The sequence below is a fragment of the Falco cherrug genome, chromosome 3 (assembly GCF_023634085.1).
Source record: "Falco cherrug isolate bFalChe1 chromosome 3, bFalChe1.pri, whole genome shotgun sequence".
In the NCBI taxonomy this organism is placed as follows: domain Eukaryota; kingdom Metazoa; phylum Chordata; class Aves; order Falconiformes; family Falconidae; genus Falco; species Falco cherrug.
The window spans coordinates 122,334,400-122,360,307 of NC_073699.1; the positions used below are offsets into that span (position 1 = coordinate 122,334,400).

A 25,908-nucleotide genomic window follows, 5' to 3' on the forward strand; every position below is an offset into this window, starting at 1 on the left:
TGATGATTTTGTAGGACAAAGCTGCACTCTGCTTCAGATCCCTCCTCTCCCCGTATATCTCATTGCTGGCCATCTCCTGCCTGAAGCTGTATTTGTGCTTATATTTGCCATCTGGGTTGTGTAAGCAGTTAAAAATCTGTTAGAAAAGCAACAAAATTTTGCTTTCTTTATTACTGAGAAATCAAACAACTCATGTGACTTCGTAGATGACTTAATACATTTATAGACCAGGAAGGAAGTTGAGCTGTGCTGCTTGCTCTGCTTTGCAGTGGGGTGGCTGCTGCAAATTCAGCCTCATCAGCTCACAGCGGTGCAGGGGAATCAGAAAATGACTGCCCAGACAATGACTGAGCCCCCCAAATGTTGCTTCTTCAATACCAAGACAGCAACCATCGCTCTAGGGATCTTCCACATGGTAAGCTGCAGGGCTGAGAGTGGGGACAGGGAGAGGGAGACACGGAAAGGAGCAGAAGTGTAGCTTTGCATAAGGTGTAATCATCCAGATCACAAGGTTTCCTGGCTTGACTTTTCCATGTTCCCAAAAGAAAAAAAAAAACAAACAAAACCAAACAGTGATTTAAGAGGGGTGGACAAAAGAGAAGAAGGGGGAGGCAGGAGAGCAGGAAGAAATTTATTGTACTGGGAGGGTTTTTCAACTATTTTCCCCTGGCTCTACCAATTGCAGCTCATGGAAACTCACTTTGCATTCTGTTTTGCCCTTGCAGTTTAATTCAGGAGCTCTTACCTGGGCAAGGGGTGTAGCTTGGCCCAATGTGGCTACCTGGACCTGTTGGTTAGAAACAGGGCAGCACATTGGCATTGGAAACTGAAATTATGGGTCACTGGAGGGAGGAGGGATTTGGGCCCCAGGCAAGCAAAAGGCAAGTGAGCAAAGCTGCCTTATTTCTCTCTCTATGGCCAGTTGGGTGCTATATGCACCATTTTGGGTTCCATTTGCATCTATGGCTGCGTTCAGCTGCCTGGCAGCTGGCGTAACTGCTTGGAGGTGGGCACAGATGACAGCAAACAGAGGCAGCAGAGCCTGGAGGGCCATTTCTTCCATGCCACCTGGTTGCACAGAGATGCTTTCAAGTGGCTTTAAGTCATACTGAGGATGTGGTTTCTCACACAGCAAAGGCACCTAAAATAATCCCATCTGTTGCACTCGGTGTGCAAAGTCACAGGTGGGAAGCCTGCAGTGTGATAACAGTTAACGGTGGCTCTTAACCCACTCCTTGCACAGGAAAGGCAGAGTGAGGGGACCTGCAGCCTGCAAACCTGTGCTGGACATGGCAGCTGTGGCAGGAAGGATATGCCTTGCCCCCCCTGCAGCACCACTCTGCTTACCTGGGGCAGCAGGAGCAACCCATGCTGTCTGAGCAAATCTTCATGGCACCAAAGTGGCGTCCCCATGCTCACAAAGCCAAGTTGGCAGCCTAACGTGCTGTTTAATGGTTTTGATTTCCACGATGCCATGCCAGCATACATTGGTGGAGGATTCAATTCATTAAATGAAAGGCAAAGAAAGCTGGAGATCAGCTTCTTTGCTTTTTTGGATAGTAAGATAAAGGGAAAGCATCTCATGAATGGCAGGATTTCATAAACACACCAGGAGTTGGTAGCACTATGGGCTGGTGGTGGCAGCTGCAGCGCAGCATCTCTGCACCCCCCTGTTTTGGGGCAGGAGGTAGTCCCGTGACAGCCCAGAGCAAGAGAGCAGAGAAACTTGGGTCTACATCACATCTGCATGCAGTGGAACTGCCAGCATCTTTCCCCTGGCTTTACTTGAAAGCCAGGCACTGTAGTGGCATTTCCATGCCATATTTTAATCATTTGGGCACCTCAAAAATATTAAGAGATTAGTTAAAAGAATCATGCAATTTTCTAACCTTTTTTGCCTTCTGCTTTTTGCATATGTAGATTACACCCTGGGCAGGCTACTCCTCTTTTGCCACCAGCCCAATGTTTATAATCTCACTGCTTTAAAGAAAAAGAAGTGGCTGCATTTCTTGTGCATTCTCATTACCCCAAGACACAAAAATTGAAACTATCAAAGCTGAGAGTCTGCAGCAGAGCACAAGTCATTTCTGACAACCAATTAAACATATAGCTGTCACAGAGGGATGGTCAGGAATTGTTTAGAAATGGGACCCTGCTAGGAAGTATAGCTGAGCTCTGGCATGGAGCTGGCAAAATTAAAGGTCTGGGCAAAGATGGAAAACACAGGACAGGGAACTACAACACATTTACTCCAGAAAGCTACGAGCGTGCCATGCGACATGAGCTATCTGTTATCACTGGTGAAACAGAGGTAACAGAAAATGAATTATTTTTTTCTAGCTGGGAGGAAAAAAGGCTGCTTTGTCTTTCTCAGAAGCCAACAAAGGCTTTGAACCAAGGCACATTTTTCTTGTTAGTGTTTCACCACGATGCCACTAACAACAGAGATTCCTGATTTGCACCAGTGTGTGATGGAGGAGAACGAGACACCACTTTTCAGTGCTAGTGGCTAACAGGGAAAACTCAATTACCAGTGACATCATATGAAGGATGTGTTATTTCAAAAGAGTTTTGTGGGTCTTTTGAAGATATCTGGTGAGTTTTGAACAGCAAAAGGCAGAGAGCCTTGGAGTGAGCCTTCACAGTGCTCATGGGAAAGTGTTTGTGGAAGACGTTCAAAGGTCCACTGTGGGTGAGCAAGGGAAGCCGCTTTTCTTTGCAAAACAGCAACAGCAAAAGTCATGAGACAGATGTCCTGAGTCAGCCCCGAAGTCCAGCAGCCTGTCTCCAACAGCAGCCAGCAGCAGCTGCTTAGAGCAGAAAGTACTGGAAGCAGGACAGGTACCAAGTGGTCCCTGCCTTGCGCATCTTCTGCAGTCAGTATGTCAGAGATTTCTTGAGTTTGAGGTTACATGAAAACTATCATGTGTACTAGCTGTTGTATTCAATAATCTCCAGCTGTATTCTGCTCACATTTTCTTTCCAGCCTTTTCTTTTCCATGTTTGACAAGTTCTAGTGTAACAGGACTCTCCGTGAGCAGAGGCTGGTTCATACACTGTCTTTTTTATCCCTGTGAATGTTATCCCTCTCCTGACTGTCAGCAGCGGTGACATGGTTCAAATCACTAATTCTGTGTGGTGTACGTAATTGTGTTTTATACCTTATTCTATATAAATAAAAGGATAGGTATTTGTGACAAAACACTTAAATTCTCTGCACTGCTAACTGAGAGAGGGTAAAGGAGGGATGCTGGGCCCTGAAGCCAAGGGATGCTGCCGGGTGTGGTGTCAGTCCCTTCTAGAGCAGACTGGTCTTGAAGAAAAGTGGTTCACCCAAAGCCAGGCAGCAAGCTCAGCGTGGCAGTGTGGGCAACTGGGGGTCTAGTGCAGGAGCTGCCTGCTGACCCTGTTATATGTGGGAAAAGTCTGTGCTGAGTATGAATGTGACTCTGAGACCATCTTTAAAACAGACTTGCCCATTGCCCACAGCGTGTCTTAAGCATGTTCACAGGAAAAGACTTAGCAGTAATAACTCCACCTGATGTTTTAATGAAGATCAAACTCTCACATTGCAGTCAAAGCCACTGACATGTGTCCCCTTTCTGCTCTGCCAGGGCACGATTTGGCTTGGCTTCACCCGGCACCCAACAGATCACAAGCAACATAAACTCAGCATGAGACCATGGAATCTGCCCATGCTTTTGGAGCAGATGCCACAGAAGCACAGCTGGGTTCTTGCTCTGCTCTTCCTCTGTGCATGCTGGTTTCCCCAGTGCCAGGGCTACCTGGGTGGGAAACAGCCCCATGTCTCTAAATGAGAACTCCTGTGCAATTCACCCACCATTGCAGTGACCAGGTGGATGTGGCTGGTGGGCAGGAGGGTTTGGGGTCACTCTGTGAAACTTTGTGGCGCATCACTGCAAAAACAGAATGGTAATTACCATAAGATACGCACAGCCATGATAAAGAGGGTCCCCCATGGAGAGTTGGCCAAGTCACGACAATCACACCAATATGGCTACATGCCATGCTCACTTTATTAAACAAACAGGTCATATTTATAACTTAAACCAACCGCTCACACGACTTTACACACAGGTGATTGGATAAAAGTTTCTGGTCATGTGGGTGTCCATGTCGCTGATTGGTGAGCATGCTGCAGGCACCTGATCAGAGTGTGCCGATGAGAGTGTGTTGATTTCACGGTTCCCAGGACTTGCTCTGTACCTGGCTTCTTGTTTGTGCATAGCTTGTTTTCCTTCTCACACTGCTTGTTCCAAGGACAATTTAAAGTTGCTCTGCAGTTTCAACTAACAGGCCTGGGTTGTCCAACCCGGACAATGGTAACATATATCCTTGATCCTTTAAAAATTCCTCTACACCACGATGTGCAAGATCAACACAGGGCATGTGATGCCAGGGAGCATTAGCAAACAACATGACTTGGGTTTAGGCTAAGGAGCCAGAGATACTCTTGAAGACCAGGGCTGATCCAGTAAAGGATATAGGAAATGGGCAGGGGCAGCCTGAGCCCTCAGCTGTTCAACCCTGCTGCTGCTGGCTCCTGCCAGAGGAACCATCACTGCAATACCAGAACCTATAACTCCCCAAGTCCCTGTGGGTCCCACTGTGTCTGTACCTACTATATCATCTCAGTGGGTTTCTTTTTCACAGAACCCCTTGGAAAACAGTTTAATTTTCAGAGAAGGTTGTCTTGTCTTACTTCTTTAAGAGATAACACAGAATAGCAACCATTTTTTCCTCTACCTCTTCTCCACCTTTTTGATCATGTAACTGCAGCTGGGCAGAGGGAAGGAAAAGGAAAAGGGGATTTATAACTTAGCAGTGACTTAGATGATTTGCTACATCAATACTGTTGGCTTATATCAGTATATGTTATTGCTGTGGGTCCTAGTGATGAATCATAGTGATGCTGGCTGATAGTAATGCCATCAAACACAAGCTCTCAGGCTTTGTGGCGATGTCTTGTCCTCTATAAATTAGATCTGTCTCACTGCGGATCTCTCCATAGACAGTTGAAATAAATCATGGGCACTCTCAAACAAATGGGGAAGAAGGAGGGGAATGAGGAGGGGAATTAGAGTTGTGTCATTAGCAAAGCTTCACTGGGTGTTGTGAGGTGACTTGCGGGTGACTTCTGAAGAAAGCATGGAGGAATTTATCCTTCTGCTCATCAGCTTCTCCCTCCTAGGCATCAGCAGACCTCAAGTTATTTGACATTAGCTTCAAGAACAAGGCTGGACAGTTACTTCTGTGCATACAGCACAGAACCTGCAACTCATTTGCTGCTGATCCCTGAATAGAGCCAAAGGAGGCCTTAGAAAGCAGCACATCTGTACCTTGGCCTGGCCTCAGTCACAGACAAGCTCTTCTCTCTGGCAGCTCTTTAACTCAAGGAGCAGAGTCTCACCTCTGGGACCTTCCCCAGGTCTGATCCTCACCTGTGGACATGACTCATGTTGATAACAGAGTGCGATTCATTGCGCTTTCACCAGGCTGTGGCTGATCCAAGATGTTCAGCAGACCCTGTGCTGCTCCCTTGTCCTCCTGGAGCACCTCTGCTGCACAAACAAGTGAGGAGAATGAGACAGCAGGAATGGCAAGATAAAATGTTTTGAAAGGAAACCAAATGGGAGCTAAAACCACTCCTCACTTCATCCTATGTTGCCACAATGACTGCTTTTAAATTAAAGTAAGAAAAGGCAAAGCTCTGAAAGTATAGCATTTAATGTGGAGCTATTCGCCTTCAAAGTGCTGGGTGTCACCTGGCTCATGTGCACCACTGTCAGGACCCTTCACAGCACCCCAGGGCATTGTCAGAGCAGCATGTCACTGACCCCAGTAACCCTTGTTTGTGACGGCTTCAAGCTCTTCTTCCAGAAACACTTGGTGTGAAACAAAAAAAGGAGCAACCATCACCCCGAGGCCACGTGCATAAAGATAAATTATTTGGAGATCAGTCAAGCTGCACAGACAAAACGGTACATGACCCAACATCTATCAGCAGTTTAACCCCACTGCAGCTGCAGGAAAATTACTCACCAGGGAATGGGGGCTGCTGGTGTCATGCTGTTAAGATTCTGTCTTGCAAGACACCCCGAGTTTAACTGCCTTGATTTAACAACTGGCTTTACCTCAATCCTACATTATTTGGCTAAGTAACTTCATTTCCTGGTGTTACAGATCTTTTTCTGAGAAATCTGAAGCACTCCTTTGAAATGGAGACAGAAACAAGATGAGCATTGTCCTCCAAAAGTTGCAGCTATAGGAGGTAGAATAAGAAGGGCTGGCTGCTGGAGGGGCTGGGAGCCTGCAGAACACCAAGCAAGTTGTGGGCCAGGAGGTGACATTTCCTATTTTAAGCCTGTCTCTCTCCTGTCATGACATAGCAATAAGAAAGGGAACGGAATGCTTCTCTGAGCAGTCCTGTCTGTCTGAAATGGGAGCCTTTCAGTTTCTTCTGGAGCTGAAGGGTGAATCTCGAGTGAAAATACGTACAGCCTTGCAGAGCAAGGGGTGCTGGGCAGGCGCCACATCAGTCTTCGTCTACCTTCTCAAGTTGGGGCGAGACACCCACTGTAGAGGTTTCATCACCTTGTATGTATATTCTCTACAGGAATAAATAAGATTGTCACATGCCAGGAAGCAGCATGTCAGAGCCCAAGTCAGGTGATGGGAAAGTATCTTGGTCCTCACATGGCACTTGTGATGGAGAGCCAAGGGGAAGGCCTGGAGATCGTTGCATGTTTTATCTCGTTGCAGTTCACTGGCTCATTTTTTCTATGCAAAAGCCCTTTTAAATGGGAAAATTAAACCAATTTTCACTTTAAAAGTCTTCTCCATAGTCTTTCTGGTTGAACTGAGGTTTTCTATTGGACATGTACTTACTTTATGTGACTGCAGTTGATCTGGTTGTGTGGCTCATTTCAAAACCTGCAAGGAAACCAGAGCCTCTTTTACTCTACTGTTCCCCTCTTTGATAGCCATTGGAGATAGTTCTTCATGCTGAAGTTTAGCCTCTGGCTCTGCTCTGGCTGTAAAACCATCACGGATGGGGGCATTTGGGATCTGATGTCCTGCTTTCACTCTTGTCGTTCAGGAATGAAGCTGATATTTAGGGCTCAGATCACCCATTTGTTCAGCCCTCCACTTAACAGAGACCTGAAAAACTGATTTCTTCCTATTCCATGTTGACATTTGAAGGAATTGACCAACACGAGCAATAAGGGAAGTGAAATCTCTTCAGGAGCACATACATGAAACCTCTTAGACAAGTTAGGGCACTTGAAGTCAGCGTGTGATCTCCATGTTAGTTAAGAGATCCTTTACACCCCTGGGGAGACCTTCATGTATAAAGAAAACTTCAGACTGATGCAATTTCATCCTTGATAAGGTTCAATGTTTCCATAGGACTTTACATGGTGTTACATTAAACTGAATTCATGTTCACTTTTTTCTGTCCCCACTAATGAGATCTAGATATTTCTCCTTTCCCTATCAGCCTCATGAACAAATTGCAAAGTTCATTTACTGCACAGCAAAAATCTAAAATGCAATGTGTTGCCTGTAGTTGAACAATGTGATATCAGACAGGCCAGGACAAAACACAACACATCCTTTCTTCCAACTCACATGCTAAATAGTATTTTAAATTCAGAGGGAAGGTTTATGGTGGGATACAGAGTCCCAGTCCCCACTGCAGCAGCAGTGTGGTGTGGTGGATGCTCACTCTAGAAGCAAAAGGCTCTGGGGAATGTGATACAGCTCTTCTGGAAACTGCACTTGCAGCTTGTGGTGCAGAAAGATTGTGAATCTGGTTTTGAAAATAATTTCTAGGTCTTATGCAGCTAAGGCATCGACAGTGGGAAAGTGTGTTCTGCTCCTGTCTCTGCTGCAGGCCATCCCTCCCAGCCTGGCTTCCCTATTTCTAGGGCAATGCAAAGCCTTTCTTTCTATGCCTCTTTCTTCTTTGCTTGCAATGTCAGCCCTAGCACACCTGAACACACATTACTCCTGCTCGAACTCTGTCTGGCTCTCATATGGCACATCCAGCCATTGCTCTGCAAAAGACAAAACCTATTCTCTCTCCTGCTCCCACCACAGCTAGGTGGGCATCATGCCCTGCAGTTGCTGGTTTCATACTGCTTCCCACACATCAGGTTTGCAAACACAAGAGCAGACCACAACAGTTCTGCTTCCTCCTTGCCTGCATCACTTCTTTAGGCAGTTTTGAAACGGAAGGCTTCTATAGCTATTGGGGAAATGTTTTCTCAGCTTGATGGTACCCGAGCTTCTGTTGATCTTGGTGGCAGATACAAACCTGCTTCTTGCATCAGTGTGGGGTTCAGATGACTCTCTTTTCATGACAGCCTGGTTTTTTTTGATGGTACATTTGTTGATGGCTCCTGCCCTGGTAGTCTGCAGAATGGGTAGTCCCAATGCTGGATCCAGTGGCAGGGGGGTGAAGATGGAGACTCATATTCGCACATGTTTCTCCATCTTTTGCACACCTCAAGATTTCCTCTCTTGCAGACACAGTTCCCACGTCTCCAAAAAAAACCTGCACAAGTCATAACGATCCTTGCATTTCTCCTGGTCAGACTCCTGCTCTCTGCTCTCAGGTTGTGCCCTGTTGTGGTGGCAAGAGGTCCTCCGGGACAGGGGTAAAGCCCAGGCAGAGAAGTAGCAGCTCTTTGCACAGCAGCAGAGGGGTCAGGGATCTTGTCCAGAAAGCAAGTGGAATCTGCTGGGTGAAAAGCCCATGTTCCTTGCACTCTCAGGGAACGTAGAAGCAGGCTTCCTCCCCCACCATCCACACTGTTAAGCCAATTTTAAAATAACACAAGACACACAATGCTGGTTTGGGGAAGTGCAGCTGTAGGTATAGGGCTGGCAGGCTATGCTGTGCTCCAGCTTGCTCCAGCCTAAACATGCAGAAGAAAGGAAAGGCATACCAAGCATGAGGCAGGACAGTAGAGATCGGGAAACATGGAAGAAAATGATGAACCAGATGAGGTGCATGGTGCCATCAGAAATGTGCCATCTCGCTATACAGTGCTGAAACTGTCAGTGAAGTAGTGAAGGAGCAATAAATGGCAGCAGAGTAGCCCTTTGCCCCTAAGAGGCGTTACTTGCTCTGACAGCAGCAAGAGGAGACCAATGCTCCATTGTGGCCCTGGACTTCGTGCTCTTGAATCCACAGCATCTGGTCCCCTTGGCAGTGCTACTGGTAGCATACACACCAGCAGGGTGGGATTGTCCCCAGGAGGGATGCGGTGGGATGTTTGGCATTGTGGCTACTCATTCCCTGGCTTTACTTGCATGGAATTACCCTAGACTTGTTGTCTGAGGTACTCCATGGTGAGGTCTCCAGCCTTATGGAAGTCTTCTGCAGCCCCTGACTGCCCAGTGCCCCACACGTAGCAGGAGCTGTCCCTAACCTGGGGGTCAGAAATTGATTTTTCACTGCAGATCATCACTGCTTGGATACAGACGTTCAGTGCTAGCACTGAGACCACAGCTCTAGACCTCACTCCATCTCACAGCTTGCTAAAGTCAGAATGGAATGAGCTCTGGAGTCTGGGGTTTGATAGTCCGGTTCAGAAACTTGGAGAAAATTATTTTGGTTCAATATGAATAAAGCACATTTGGAGATTTTTCTTAGATAAGTAAAAGAAGGGAAATTATATTTCTGTCATTGAAGTGCTATAGCTAGACTTACAGAGAGCTTTATTCTTTTTTAGTTTCTTTTTACACTTTAAAACACTGTGCCCACTGAATTGTGTCTTTTGTGCTTCTAGGTTATGAGCGTTTTGCTGCTGATTGAGTACTCCCTGGAGGTGGCGAGTGGGAAAGGCTTTTGCAAAGACCTGGACAAGGATTACTACAGAATTGGTAGGTCACAGGGATGCTGGAAAGCAGCAAGGGTCTGTGGGTTGAAAGTGAGCCCAAGGGCCTGCATTGGTACCTCTTTCTTTTTCATCAAAAATAATTGGAAACAGGTATTCAGAGCAAATGCATCAAAAGCTCAGACCCAGAGACAACATTTAGGCTCTAAAGATTTAGATTGTGGTTTATGCCATGGCTGTGTTGGCTTTTTGGAGACCGATGTGGAGCCCAGAGAAGTTGCCTTTATTACAGTGGATCAGGCCCTCAGCCCAAACTCTCCGGTACCCTCATAATCCTGCAGCCTTCCCACTCCCTCTGTAATACACTTGGCATGAATCTGACAATCCTGGTTTCCCCTTCTCTCCCTTTCTCCCAACTGTAGGTCATTTAAGTCTTACATAGACTGTTGACCTCCTTCCCAAGTTGGGCATTTTCCTGGAAAACACTGAAGTGTCTGACAAGCTCCTCAGTGGACCTAGTCTGGCCAGTGACCTCAGTCCCAGAGCAGGGAGAAATTGCAGCCCCACACCACACCCCACAGGTACATGGGCTACCTGATATTGCCACCAGTACCCTGCCCTCTGTGCCATGGAGTCATCGCCTTCTCATTACCCATCATGCCATGCAGGGGTCTCCTACCTCACAGCTGAAGGCACTTCAGAGGGTCACACCAGCCCACCTCCCTTTCCCCCCTGTCCCTTTGGTCCCCATCCCCAGATTTTCCCAACCCCTTGTGTTTTTTTCAGAACATTGGCTGTCTGGAAGAAACAGACAGGCTGTTTCAATATCCCATAAATAGTCACGAGCATCACATTCAACATGGTTGATTGGATTACTGTGATTTGAACTCAGAAGGATTTAGCCTAATTTTCAGAGACCTGGCAGTTATCTCATGTGGGGTGTCATGTAAAAGAAAATAACTCCCCCAACCTCAAATATTTCTTAACCAAGCTAATTCTGCATGAGGCTGTTTGGAAGCAACAAGCACAGGGTGCTTTTTCCTTTTCTTAGTCACTTTTTGGTATATTCCCACAAGCTGAGATAACCCTTCACTGCTGTGCACGGAACGAGGCTCCCACACCCTGCATTGTTTCTCCCTGCCAAGAAGGCTCCTGGACAGAGAAAAACACAACTCACAGCAGCAAGGTCTTGCCTGTTCCTTGCTTCTCCAGCATGACCTTCCCCAAGCTGCAAGCATGCTTAGAGAGGCCCCCTGCAAGTGGAGGAAAAGGAAACCAAGTACAGAAGATTCCTGCACATCCCAAACCCACTTGCCCCTGGGGAAGGAGTCAGACACAGTGGAAAGCACCAAAACAGGCATAGTCACTGTCTGGGAGTAGTTATTGCTAACAGATGGGTTCACATGTTTCAAAAGAGCCCAGGTGGGTTTTAGGAGTTACTACTGTGATCTGCCAAGGCTGTTTTGAAAGGCATCAACAGTGAGTGGAAAATGGAAATTTGGGTGAGCCCTGCTAAGAGGACACTGAGTGAGGGTCTGCTGCCATGGTTCCCATCTTCCGCATGGGCCAGTGTTTCCAGCAGCCCAGTCTGGGTGGGTTGGAGGCTCCTTGGCTTAGCTGTGGTACACAGAGGTCCCTCTGCAGCTGTGGCTCAACTCAACACCCAGTAGACTTGCATGATGACCACTTTGCACAATGCTTTCTGCAGAGCTTTCCCATCAGGGCAACATGCAATACACCAGCTCTAAAACCTGGCTGTTTGCCGGGTGCCTGGGAGCAGCACAACGTAAGTAGGAGAATCCAGTTTCCCATTTCCATAATGTAAGTTTCTGGTTTAATTTTGCAGATGAAAACTGAGTAACATGATGCAAGTGTGACCTTAAGGTCTTCCTCCCCATTTTGGCTTTGTTTTTTTTTATTGGTTTTTTTTCTGGTTTTGTTTTGATGTACCTGGCTTGAACATGGCTGTAGTTGGAAACACTTTTCCTGAGGGCGGAATAAGCACCTGCATTCTGACTAATACAGTGATCTGAACCGCTGAAAACTGAATCTGATATTTGCAGACCAGAATACTTTCCCACAGATACAGTTAGGTAAAAATAACAATTTTTTTTCGTTAATTTTTGCAGAAAGACCATCCAAGACAAATAATACTTACTTTTCTTCCAGTATCTAAACAAAATATTCTTTAAAGAAAAAGAAACAAATCTTTGAGACAGATTCTTCAGATAATTTCCATGCAAAACTATTATGTTTTCTAAGCAAGTTGTGCATTTCTGCAAATCTGGAGGGTTTTCTTTAAGAATAGAACCATTCCGAGAGAAATTGCCCCCATTTTTAACATCCCCCCACTTCCCACACAATCAAAATGACAGGTCTTCCCCCTCCCCCCTCTTCCACTGCCTCCTACACAAAAAGGAATATTTTATAATGAAGTTCTCAGCACTTCCACTTGGCTTCTCTTCCTAAGCATTTCAAAGGGCTCTGCTTGAGAGACCGTTTTCTGATTATAGTTGGAATAAACATAGCGCAACCCTTCTATTTCCAGAAACTAGCAGGGAAGCAACACAGCAAAGCAGTACGGAAAGTTCAATTTGACTTCAAAACCCAGATGGAAGAGTTGGAGAACAATTTAGAGAGATGTTTTGTCAATGCCCTCAGCATCTGCTGCTCTATTTGTAGATCCTGCCAGATTAAAGCAAATCTTGGAATATATAATGCTAACGCTGTAGTCATGGCCAAAGAATATAAACAAAGCAAGGTTTATGGGAAAATGCTTTTCACATGACACAAGAGGAAAAAATACATATAGGAGTTCTTTATAAGGAATCAGAGCTCCCTCAAGATTTCACATCAGTAAGTTTTACTGCTTTAAGAACAGGGTATGGGATGGGCCTCCACCTCCACAGATATGGCCAGGGAGGGGAAGGAGATCTGGGTTTGTTACAGGTTTTTCCCATTGCCAGGGTAACAGGGAGGGTGACTGGGACAATGCCCTTAGGAGAGGGATGCTCTGTCCCTTGCAGTCTGATACTCCTTGCTACCTTGGCTTACAAGATGCCACAGGCAGCACAGAACTGAAAGCGCTCCTCTGGAATTTGTTTTTTGTTGAAAATTGACTAAAAAATTAATATAAGACCTGCTGAAAATGTTAGATTAAAATGGGAATGAGGGATCAGGTTCTTCTTTGTCTTTGGGAGCCTTGAAGATGATCTTCCCACCCCTCATGGGGTCAATGCCAGGATGTTGGCTAATCTACAGTAGATCTAAATTTACTACCAAACTAATATTTAAGGAGGAACACAAGATTAATTTTGGCCAGGCTTTGCTCCGTGGTGATTTGGGGCACTCAGTTGCAATCTGGAAGAATTAGGTTCAAATCTTTATGCTATCTCTCACATACAGCAGAAATCTGGATGTGCACTTCCCATGCAGCCTCCCCCATTTCCAGTCTAGTAGAAATCTCATTCTGGAGCTGAGAAGCCTTCCTAGTAAAGGTTGTCTTGGCAGTGCTTCATTCCTGAAAGCATATGAGTTTTGGCAGACTAGCTTTTCCTGCTGGAAAAATAAAGCAAAAAAGCCAACTCCCCACCCCCACCCCCCAAACATTTCAATTAAAACCTCCTTTACCAGTTCTAAGCTGCTAACGTGAATGGTGTTCTGCTTTGAAAAGATTACATGCCACTGCTCACCACAGGTAAATCTTTAGGATGTCTTCAATTCATGCCTGTCTACAGTCTGAGTGTTAATCACTTTTATTTTTCATTAATGACTATAAAAATTGAGGCTGTGGACAAAGTACAACTGGAAAAGTTGTTTCAATTTCTGTCCAGTCAGCCAAGAAAAATACTTCAGTTATGCCTAAAGACCTGCGCGCACAGCGTATACCATATCCTATATGTACCATTTCCTATGCAGAAAATATTCCCTTCTTCTCTGATGAAAAACGAATGTGGCTAAAGGGACTGGGAGGCTTCTTTCCCCCACTGGTCTTGCCCATTCTTTGAATGCAGCTGTCCAGAAACAACACAGGTAAGCCCTGCAGCTTACCACAACATTGAATCAGACACTGCCATCCCTGATAATCTGTGAGTGCAACTGTTAAACCACAGCTTTATGAGCCCTCTTTGTATTTCCCATGCCAGTTTATTGGGCCATAAAACAGAACGGGGTTTCTCTGCATTCATGAGAAATATTAGGACTCAATGTCCCTCCTGGCTACATTCAGGGCAAAAAAAACCTGATGTGAGGTCAATAATAATAATAATAATAAAAAAAGACATTTGGCAAGTAAATGCTCTGTCTTCCTGTTAGATGTGGGGTGGGTTTACTACTCGACAGCGCTGCAAACGTCTAGTGTTGCTCTGGGCGGCTCTGCCATATGCCCCCATTCTGGCCACCCCACCTCCCCAAGGAAAATGGCATTTACTTCACAGAATGTATGTATTCCTTCTCATTAAAGCCCCTGGGATCTCTGGGACACTCAGGTAGCGCCAGAGAATTTGAGTAAGAAAAAGCATAAGAAAGAGCATGTTATTTTTTTTGTTGCTGCTGTTTATTCCTGTATGCTTTTGGAAAAAGGGGGCAAGCTCTCACCACACCCTCTGCCAGCAATAAAGTACCCATGCCAGTGTGGAGGTGGCCACAGAATGGAGATATTCCTGTAGGTAGGATATTCTAGGGCTTTGTGAGGAGCAACATTTTTCCCCTGCCTGATTTTGTAATTATCGAAGCAGAGCAAAAGTACTGTGGATCCCTGGAGGTCTCCAGTCCGACCTACTGCGTGAAGCAGGGCTGACTCCAAAGCTGGGGTAGTTTGCCCAGGGTTTTGTCGAGTTGAGGTTTGCAGATTCCCCCGGGTTAGAATTCCACAACCTCTTTGCACCCCTGTTCAAGATGGTATCACCTATTGTAAATTTTTCTTCCTTTTAGCTGGAATTTCCTTTATTGTAACAATTGCCTCTTGTTATGCAGTAACAGCCCTCAAAGACCCAACGCACCTTCTACAGGGACAAATCCTGTCACTCTGAATACTCCGGTACTTTCTAAGGTGCTGTAGAGGAAAACAGGTTATTCCTGAGATAGGCACCCAGATGACCGTGTGGGAGGAACAGAGAGGAAAACAGTGGAATGATGCCCCTGTGTTGGAGATTGTCCAGGTACTCAAGCTTGGTTCAAGATTCCTAAAATTTTTTTTAAGTACAAGAGAGACAAACATTCAACATACAAAGGCCAACTAAGCATGGAGGGAAATACTGAAGAGACTTAAAAATTAAAATCTTACATTTTTTGCCAACAGACGCTGGGCATGGAAAGAGTCTGTTAGCCACAGGAATATGGTTTCTAGGGTCTGCTGTAGCTGAAAGTGCCTCAAATCCCAGGGATCCCCAAGGATCTGCCGCTGGTTCTGGAAGGCAACTTGCCGCTCTGCCAGCCCTTGAAAAGTGTTCCAGGAGGCATTTGGCCTCTCCATAGAAACAAATCCCTCGTTCCCATCTCATGGAGGGTCTGCACAGACAGGGCTAACAGCCAGCAGCTACCACCGAGGGGGTCACTTCTTTAGCCCATCTGCTAAATGTGCTCCACAAAGAAAGAAGTAATTTTGTTTAAGTAAAATCTTTGATGGTTGAGATAAAATCTGTTATACTAAACTGCCCCTGGAACAGAGAGATCTGCTGTCAGCAGAAAGGGCGACTGTATTTGCTGTGAACAAATAGAAGGCAAACAGTGCTTGGAAAGTTGTTTTCTCTTGGTTTTCCTTTTCTTCCCATCCTTTCATGTCTCTAAGGTTGAGGGCTTTTGGGGGGTTTTTTGTTATTTTGTTTAGGGTTTTTTTGATCTAGGTTCTGCTTGCAAAATTCAGCTGGGTTCTGCCGACAATTAGCCTGCAGAAGCAACGGCCAGTTGCCCAATTAATTAGTGAGCCTGCTGAGAGAGCTGGAGCATAAGACCACGTAGAAAGAGGCAGAAAAACACAGCTGTCTTGAATCTGAGGAAACACCGTGCTAAAAAGATAAACCCTCTCTGGGGCAAGTTTCTGATGGTTGGTTCTGGGAAGAAAACCAGGGAAAATGGCTTCAGGCAGGTTGGGGTTTAATAGGAGTGGGATGTCTTTTTATAGCTGTTCTCACAAAAGCTGAGACTGTCTCCTTTGTTAAGCTCTTTTTTTGTTTGGATTTTATGCTGTCCTGGTGTTAATCTTTAGTTCTTTGTGCAACAGATCACAGCCTTGTGTCGGCTCTCATGCTTCTGAAAGGTGGGTTTGGGTTTCTGCCTTGAAGCTGAGGTTCTTCCCACGACCCTCACAAGCCGCAAAGCTGCCAGCAGCCTCTTCTGCAGCACAGCCCTTTCTCCATTGCCCTCCCCTCACTTGGGGTTTGCTGAATTTGGGGTTTCTTTCTTTGCTGTTTTCTGAGACTTCTTGTTCTGCTTCAATTCTCATTACTTTGTGGTAAATAGTTCCTGCTTTGGGCATTTATATCGGGTTATAAGTAAAAGCAATTTTCTTGTTCTGTGCAATCAGAAGTCTTTTTTCCTGATGTGGGTTAAGTGTTTGTTGGATACGTTTGATTGCTTCGTTAGGTCTTGAATGCCTGACACCTCTATGTGCAGCAACTCATGTAGTGCTCTCTTGAGATGAGCTATTTTTGCTTCTTTGAGGGATGCAGCCTCCTCAAAGGGTTTTTCCCTGAGGCCCCAGGAAGGAAGAGGCTTCTCATGCTCAGGGAATAAGTACTGGTCAGAGCTTCATCTCACACTAAAGGTTCCCCATCAGCAAATCTCATCTCTAGAGGAGAGTTGAGCTTGTTGCTAATTCTTGAGAAGATCATAAGGGAAAGTTAAAATATCTTTTGTATCAATGCGTTTGAATGAAATAAAGTGCACTCTCTGCTAGCAGCTTAAGGATGTGGGCAGTGTTGCTGGTGGTGCCAACCATGCTTGCTACCAGATGTGGCTCAGCCCAGCTATCAGGCAGGTCCTCTGCAACCCTGGAAAGGCTCCAGAGCTGCTCGGTATCATCTTTACTCCTTTCTTTAACTGACATTTGTCCATACCCACATTGCTTAGCAGAGCCTGGATGCAGTACTAGGCAGTTTGCATATGCTGCAGCTGCTGCATCTAATGGGCACCCATCTCCTGCCAGATGCCGTGGGCAGCACCGGCTGGTAGGTCTGCCCTTTTCCAGCCTGGCTCTTCCCATGGCTTGGGCTAAGTGTTTGCATTTGCTCCCTCAGAGTAACTGGCCAAATTATGGCATAGCTGTGACTGCTGCGATGCAAATGTTTTGTTGCTGAAAATAGCAGTGTTGGTGTTATCTGCCTGAAAGAAAGGGTGGGTTTCTCTGCCTCAGTGTCCTGGTAGATTATTTTATGCTACTGTCAGCAAATCTAGGAAGTGAGTTAAGGACACTTTGGTGTATGGCCAAGGACTGAAATACTCCCCCACCCCACTAAAAATGTAATGTGCTACCAAAGCTATAGGCAAATGCTCAAAGCTGAAGGAGGTGCAGGGGCATTTTTGTGGGGAAAAATGGGTAACATGGAGCAGTGAAGGATTTCAGAGCAGCTGGAATATATCGGGGATCCAACAGGCTAAAGCACAATTTCTAGGTTTCTTTGTAAAAGAGGTAATGGGGGAAAAAAAAGTTAGGCACTAGATTTAACAGACATGGAATAAATCGGGCAGTTGGCAAGAGGGGAAAACAAGCCAGCAATCAAACATTTCTGATGTTTGAGAAAAGTACCCGTGGAAAGGATCAGTTGCTTTTAAAAAGTCAGAAAAGTTAAGTTTGGCTCTTTTCTAATAAAATTAAACCCTTTATTCAAGCATTTGGGAGCTGGAGACCCCAGGCTGTTGCTCTTTTAAACTCTGGTAAAGCCGTAAGAAAGGAATTGGAGAGCGAGTTAGAGGATGAACCATAGCAGACTGTACATTATGCAGAGGCAGATAAAGAAAGTAGCACTGTCTCACCTTTGGAGTGAGCTGCCCATCCCTGCCCGTTCCACCCCCCACCCCCCCCTTTTAAAAAAAAAATACAGAAGCAAACTAGCTTTACAGAGAACTTTGCACTGTCTAGACTGCTACAGAGATCAGACGTTTATGCTGTATAGTGCAAGCAAGCCTTTGGTGCTCAGCATCAGGGCAGGCTGCAATACCAAGAGGGAAGATTCCTTCCTGGGAACTCTTAGGTGGGCAGCTGTGGGTACATAGGAGACCACCTCCTGCACCCAAACCTGACACTCGGTGATCCACACCAGCAGTGGGTCATTAAAGTGCATGTTTCTTGTCTGCTGGTGAATCTTGCAGCACTTTCACCAGATTTCACTGTTGGTTACTTTATCTGTGTTTGAGTCTCAAAATAATTTTAAATTCAGGTTTATTAACCATTAACCCAAAGCGCTTTGTGCTTTTTTTTTTCCTTTTTTTTTCTCCCCCGCCACCCACCCCACCCACCCCCCCCGCCCTGCATTTTACCTTAATGTGGTAGCCTAGGATATATAACGTTTCAGTCCAGGCAATAAAGGCTTTTGGCTCCAGTGTGCCCCAGCTGACACCTTGCTTAGCCTGGCAGCTAAAGAAACAGAGCTTCAAAGACAGGTGAAAAAGTGAGTATAAAAAAGGAAAAGAGGGAGACCTTCAAGCTGCATGGAACTCACATGGCATGTTCAATCCTTTCAGCTAATTTATACACATTTTAATTCTTCCTTAGAGGTATGATTGAATTAGGACATTAGCGTCCAGCTTTTAGTAATGTGGTGATTACTTTTATGACTTTTAGCTGATGTCATCACCAGTTTCCTGTTGATCATCATGCTGTTCATCATCAGCTTCAACCTCCTCCTCGGTGTGGTGAAGGTACGTTCTCCATTAATGATGCTTAGTTGCTGGCTGAGGCCTCTCTGAGTTTGGAGGTGTTAGAGGAGGGGACTGGAGGGAGCTCCCTGAAAATACTGAAGTAGGATCAGAAAAGCAGATAAATATCTCCACTCGCAGTCTCAGGCTATCTGCAAGGCTGCTAACTGCCAGATTTACTGAATCTGGGTGACATTTCCATCACAACTTTTTTGTGTTAAGGAATGGAAGTGTTATGATTTGGAAATGTTGGTTTATTGCCTCATTTCCTTCTCGTTTTGCAAGTCAGACTTTGGAAGGGAACAGTAACTCTCCTGTTACACTGTGGATTCATTTCCCATTTCAGAGGAAGACGTGACTGTGCATTGGTATGGGAGCCCAGCTTTCTCTGTAGTGGTAAACTTTGGGGACAGCTGAATGACAGATCTGATGGGCTCTAGTGCTAATGTTGCATAGTGAAAATTCACAGAAACTTTCCAAGGGGGTTGAAAAAAAATCAGTGCTGATGTCCTTCATTGTTTCTGAATCAATTGTCACCACAGCATGTGAAATTAGATGCAGAAAGTCCAGGAAAGTATTTGCTTTTGGAGTACCTTAATATATGTCCTTTCAGGTATTGCTAGTTGGTCTCATTTTCCCATTAAGGACAGAAATAACTGGCATTGCTTTCCTTCCTTAGAAGAGGGAACGTCTCCTGATCCCATTCCTTGCTCTGCAAGTCATGGACTTTCTCCTCAGCCTCCTAACGATGCTCAATTCCTACATACAAATCCCAGCAACCATTTCTGTGTCCTCCCTTAGCCACGTGGTAGGTAACAACTCACTTCTGGGGTGATCTTCTCAGTTGTCTATGAGCTGGAGACCAATGTGCAATGTAGGAGTAAAGGATCATTATCTTGGGCCACAGTTCTTCATGGCAAGGCAGTGCCTGTGCTGGCTGGGGACGGGATGCAATCCTGGGGGGCTTGAGGGTGTGTAAGGAGAATGAGTGGCAGCTAGGACATTGTTTCCCATGTCTGGGAATCTTCCTGTTGATTTTTTTTTCCTGTCTCATGGCTTTGGGGAGGTTGTTCAGGGTGTGCCCATGCTAGGAAGGGTTTCTTGCAGATAAGCATGGCTCCAGATGGAGACCCCTTCTGTGGAGCTTGTATAAATCTGCCCAACAAGATGGTTTGCTCACCATTTTGGCTAGTATAAGTGGATTAAATAGCTTAGGCTGTCAATGTGAGCAATGCAGAGGCCTTGTGTAAAATGTGAAAAAAAATCTATGGAAGTGATGCACTCCTGTAATCATAACGAAATTCCTGTTCCCTGCCCACCTTGCAGCAGGGACACTCGAAGATCCCTTTTCTGGCTCTGCAGCTGCTGGACTTTTGCCTGAGTATCCTCACCCTCTGCAGCTCCTATATGGAGGTCCCCACCTATCTCAGCCTCAAGTCTTCAGACAATGGGGTAGGTTATGAGCAAGCTCAGCTCATTTTTTATGCTGTAAACCCCTATGAAGTTTCTTTCAGTGGCTGTCAAGACAGACCAAACTGGCTCTGATCTCTACAGTATATACTGATGACAAAGAAGGATTTTTCCATATGTTCTCACCAACACAGTGTTCTTGACTGACAGCTTGCTTAAGCATGTTTCTTAAAAGTACACCTTAATCTTATGGATGCAAATTGCAGAGCAAAATGATTTGGATGGAAACCTGCCTGCACACACTGAAAATGCATCAACTTTTCATCTTTATTAAACAGTCGTGCTTCTAGTTCTCATTTAAATAGTCTTCTGAAAATCTTTGCCAAAGGAGAGTAAACAGCAGGAGGAAAAAAATATCCCTGTACTCTTTCTGATGAGGAAGGGAAGATGGCCTGTCCCACCTTTCCCACAGGCTGGCTGAGAAACCTGCTGAGACCTCCACCATCTTGTGTGACCCTGGTTTTATGACTGAGACCCTCTCCCTCTTTTCACAGGGCTTTTTGCCAGCCCTGGAGAAGATACCAACAGAAGAATACGCCAAAGTGATGGTCACCTTCACCATTGTGTTCATTGCTGTCATCTTCCTGAAGGTAAATGGCTGCGGGGTCTGGTGAGGCTGAAATGAAGCTCTTGCCTGGGGCACAGGATGAACTGGTTTCACATCTTTCTCAAATCTGCCTGGGGTGGGGGTTGGGTTGGGGTGTAGGATTGGAAAGCCTTGTTGGTCTCTCCTTGGGCATAACAGGAGCTGTGCCTCAGCCCAGCATCCAGGGCAGATCTAATGTTCATATCACTGGTTTTATGCTTCTGTAGATGTGAGTTATAAAGCAAAATCTCTCTTAAATCCAGAAACTATTACTGCCCATTTGTCTCTAGAAGGGTAAGATGTTTGAAAACCAATATAGGAAATTCTTCTGCTACTTGTGTGCCCAAATTAGATTACTAAGCAGCAGGTTAGATCTTCCACTTGGCTAAGTCACTGTGTCCACACTGATGTAAGCAGAGTTATGCACACTGATACCCTGAAATTTAATTAAAACCCATGATCTGCTAAATACTGCTTGCATCTCAGAAAACTCCACTGTGAGATGCTTTCTATTCTTCTTGCTTCGATGGAACAGAGAACATGTTTTCCACTGAGGGGTTTCAGACCAGCTAAGAAAACTAGATCTTTCCAGGTACTTGAGCAGATTCTGTCACAGTGAAAAATGCCACTTAGCAGGAACACATTTTTTATTTAACTCTTCCCATGTGGCCAGACAGGTCAGTGTGGAGTGGAGTGTCTTATAAGATTGCACTGCAGACATGACTTCAGCTTATCTTTTAATATCTGCATAAACTGCTCAATAGGAATGGAGATAACCCTGAAACCCAGCTGGCAGCGTGGGTCTTCAGCAAAAATCTCACTGACCTGGCAAATGGGTTGATCTGAATTTTCCACAGGTTAGCTACAAGATTGCTTAACTTGCAATGACTTTTTGCACTGGAGTTTGTAGGAGGGAGGGATGGGGGGAGGATAATTAAAACAACAATGGGCAGGCACAAGCACTCCTTGGCCTGCTAAACTCCCCAAAACAAGTTATTAGGAACTCCTTCCTTTAAAATCAGTGACAATCCCTCTCTTATTTCATGTGCAGCAAAACCATTTACATGACAGAGTTCCTCCCAGGTGATAAAGATCTGATGAGGAACATGGCAACATGAAACATTTTAGACCTAAAAAGACCATTTGACCAATTTAGGGTGCATAATTTTCAATTCACTGAATGCCTCACACCAAGGTAGTATCTAAATAGGTTGCACTAGTCCAGGATCTTTTTGCATAAATTGACTTGCTTAATGACCCATTGCAAGCCTTTATTCCTCTTACACCAAAATGTGGTTTCTGTGTATCCAGTGCTGTTTGCCAGCCAACTCGCAGTTACTGTCCCCGCATAGCTATCTGCATCCCACACCATAGCATCATTCAGCTAAAAGGTGGTCTGTCAGATGGAAAAGAGATGGGGCACCTGCCCCCGTTAACACCTCTGCCAGTGACCTCATATGAGACCCGCAAGGCTTTACTCACCCTTTCAGCTGTAGATTTCTCTGACAATGCTAGAGGGATGGTCGTACTCCTCTCCTTCCTTTTCTCATGTATCACTACCCTTTGCAGGGAGCATGCCCTGTTGCAAAGCAGGAGTCTCTCCATGCAACCTCACAGCTCTTACCAGTGTGGTGGCTGTTAGTACATTTACTTGTAGAACCTCAATGTGATATCATGAGTTGGTCAAATCTAAGATCCTTGGAGATGCAAAGTATTCAAAGGGCAGAGGGTGAGAAGGGGTGATGTTTTCATAGCATCATTAGGGCAGTCTCACTTGCTGATCTGTGTATCCACAAGTAATCTTTATCTCACCTTGGTTTCGTAAAGTCAAGAGCATAGAAACCAAAGAGAATAAAATATTTCTGATGGGAAATAAAGGGTTTAACACAATTACGTCTGAAATGGCTCACTTATGACCTGTGGGACCAGCTTCCCATTCCCTTATTATGTCAATGGCTGCCAGAGAAGTCTTCCCTCTTCAGTTCTGTGTGGAGAAGGGTATCTTTCAGTGACTCTTGAGTGTTTTGAGTTAGCTGGTAATGGGATAATCCCAAGTCACTTACTGCCTTCATATAATCTGCGTACTAATGTTATTCTGCTTGAATCTGCTATTACTTGCAGCAGTCTTAACTGAAGTCAACTTCTTTGAACTTGGTGTAGATACTGGGTTGGCTCTGCAGCAAACTTTTCCTGAATAAAAATCAAAGAAAGGGGTTTTTTGTTGTATGATTTTTTTAAAAGTGTATTGGGGCTTCTTTTGCAGATCAGTGGATTTTTTTGTACAGTTTATATGACAGCTTCAGTGTCTTGCATGTTTGCTCTCTGTATGAAGAGGCTTTTGGAAGGGGGAAGGTTTTTGCAGTATTCCCTAAAGGTGGTCAAAGTTTGGATTTACTTCCTCATCTCTGGAAATGTGTTTGAGAGATGGATTCCTTCAACTCAGATACTTCATTCCTTGTTCCTGTTCTTTGTCTTGGCTTCGTGTCAAGACAAACAGTCCTCATTGTTCTAGGAAATCCTAAGCCACATAGCTTGTTTGGGGCATATAACTCCCTACATTCCTTTGAAAATGCAACTGTTTATAAAGTAGACTCTAACGCCAATAAAAATAAGAGGCACACAACTTTGCCTCACTGTGCAGAGTAGGGAAAATATTTATTTAATACGGTATGTTTCACAGGCCTTGCTTATTTTCGTGTGCCTCAATCCATCAATCGTTCCATTTTTCTTAGAAAAGCTCTATTTATTGCACCTTGTAAGTCTGTGAGGTGCAAGGTGGTCTTGTCAGAAAAGTGTGACTATTGCAAGTATCAGATTTTGTTGAATGAGCTGACCTTTCAAGTCAGTTCTAGTTGACCAGGGAGCCTTGGATGTCTGTGAGGTAGATGTGCCCAAGGTGCTTTTCTGAGACATCCAAACTATGTAGCCTGCTCAGAAAAACTACATGAAAGACATGCTTTCTTTTCCTACCTGGTGACATTGCACTCTCAGAGGTCTTAAGCATGGGCTTTGTATTTAATGGTATTACTAGTCCTATTGATTTCCCACACCAGTGTACTGTTCTGAACAGATGGAGTTGTCACCTCTCCAGCAAAGGATCAAGAGAGGCTGATTTAAGGCCCTGGGACACATGGTCCCAGGCTCCTGCCTCCAGAGAGGAGAGTAGGACTATAGCAAGCTGATGCAAAAGTGGAAATGCTCTTGTTGACTTGCAGTGCAACAGCAGACTCCCCTTTCCTTTTCAGGCCTATATGTTCAAATGCGTCCTAAGCTGCTTTAAGTATGTTAAAGCCAGCAAGAGAGAGGAGGTGAAAGTTGACCCACAAGCAGCTGAAAAGGTGAGTAAAGACTGCTTCAGAGTTACACCATGAAAAGGCATGGTTTAGACTGAGGAGATGCCTGATAATCCTTATTTTGCTTCTTTGGTGGTTTGAGAGATAGGTCAACCCTTCAAATGTGCATTAACAGGTACTAATAATCACTTTCCAATTATACTCCTTTAACTTTACTTTTGTACAAAATCTTTCAAAGTCAGTGGTATCTGCAAGAAACCTGAAACTCAGGCTCCAGTCAAAGCAGAAAAATTGGAATATACCACCTGTACTGTCTGATCCAGTGATGTGTTGAACGTTGCAATTGCAGTTGAACGTTGGTTGCTCTGCCTGATAGTGCTACCCTTGTTTAAAGTCCTTTGTCTTCACCTTTCATTGGATCACTGTCTGAGAGATTCAGTGCATTGCCCTTCATCTTAGTAGTTCGTTAGATAATGAATCTGAGTGTCCGTCCTTAGATTACTGATGATCTTTAATAGTAGGGTCCACCACTCTGACACAATGGAAAGATACTGAAGACCTTCCAAAAATAAGAGATACTGTAAAGATGGGGGAGAAGTAAAGAGGAAGAAGGTGGAATGCTAAGTGTGGGCATTTGTCTTGTTGAAACTTGGCAAATATGATGAGCCTTGTCTTGCCAGCAGTGTGTGCCCCTGCAGCAGAGTGGTTATAAAGTGCTGCTGACCTCTAACACTTCTGCATTTCTGCCCCTTCTGTCTTAAAGCCCATGTGGGGTTTTTTTACCCTGCTTTGAACTAGGTAGAGAAACACATGCAAGATCAAATCCACTTGATGCCCTTCGTGTGATCCTCAGAGCATAACTAATGGTCTTTTTCAGGCTGTCCTGCCATCGTATGAGGAAGCCTTAGAGCTGCCTTCCAAAGAATCCCCACCACCCTGTGTAGCAATCTAAGCTATGGTCATGGACGGAAGATGGTTTCTCTACTGCTGTTGGTGCCTCTTACCCCTTCTGTCAGATAGCCAGCTTCATTAAGAAGCCCTTACTTCATAGCAGTATCATGCTTATTACAATCCATCTCACTTCATGAGCCTACAAGGAGTGCTGGTGAACCACTGGAGCTGGTGCCTTGTTCTGCACTGGCAGTTTGGACCTGGTACTAATGAGCTGCAGTGCTGACTTTAACAAACTTGGCACCAGGCACCACAGAGGTTCCCACAACTGGCCTCTGACATGGCTAATGTCAAGTGTAGGCACTGGCCTGAATCCCTTGTCAGACTAGCTTTATGCTAGATGCTGTTTCTGTTCTGTCCAGCATCCAGCTCAGCAGCTGAGATGTTTAGGCAGTGGAATGAATGGGGTGAAAATGGGTAAGAACCTTTTTGCTGAGATAGTCCAACCCTGAAGTTCTGCTAACCAGCATCTGTTAATGAGGACCCTATGCGAAAGCAACCAGCAAAAGAATGAAGATTTCAAATGAACAACAATGCAGCTCTCATCCTGTCTGCTTATGATGATGATTATTAGTGTGTACTCCAGAATATACAACATGCTGGAATTGTCACAGTATTGCTCTGCCATTTTATACCTGTTGGCTTTTTTTTTTTTTTGTGCTTTTAGTGTGACTTGATTAGGTTCAATTAAAAAAATGGCTTCAATACTTTGCTGTCTGGTTTCGGAATGATGTTGTACTTGCTGTCTGAAGTATATCACAATGAAGGAATAGTTTACTTTCTAAAAAATTAGTTAGCAAAAATGGTACTTTGGCCTTAGGCTGACATTATCTTATGTGTGTACTGCTCGCAAAGGAAAAGATGGTATTTCTAACAGTCAATCTAC

General features: G+C 44.9%; 1 protein-coding gene across 1 annotated transcript; it reads left to right on the forward strand.

Annotated features, from left to right (window-relative positions):
• Nucleotides 1-238: 238 nt before the first annotated feature.
• Nucleotides 239-25,729, forward strand: LAPTM5 (lysosomal protein transmembrane 5). Its single transcript, XM_005436946.4, has 8 exons — nt 239-415; nt 9,822-9,915; nt 18,649-18,725; nt 19,402-19,530; nt 20,049-20,174; nt 20,687-20,782; nt 24,024-24,116; nt 24,949-25,729. Exons 1-8 carry the CDS (start codon nt 329-331, stop codon nt 25,021-25,023), a joined length of 777 nt encoding a protein of 258 aa, XP_005437003.1. The 5' UTR covers nt 239-328; the 3' UTR covers nt 25,024-25,729.
• Nucleotides 25,730-25,908: the final 179 nt, after the last annotated feature.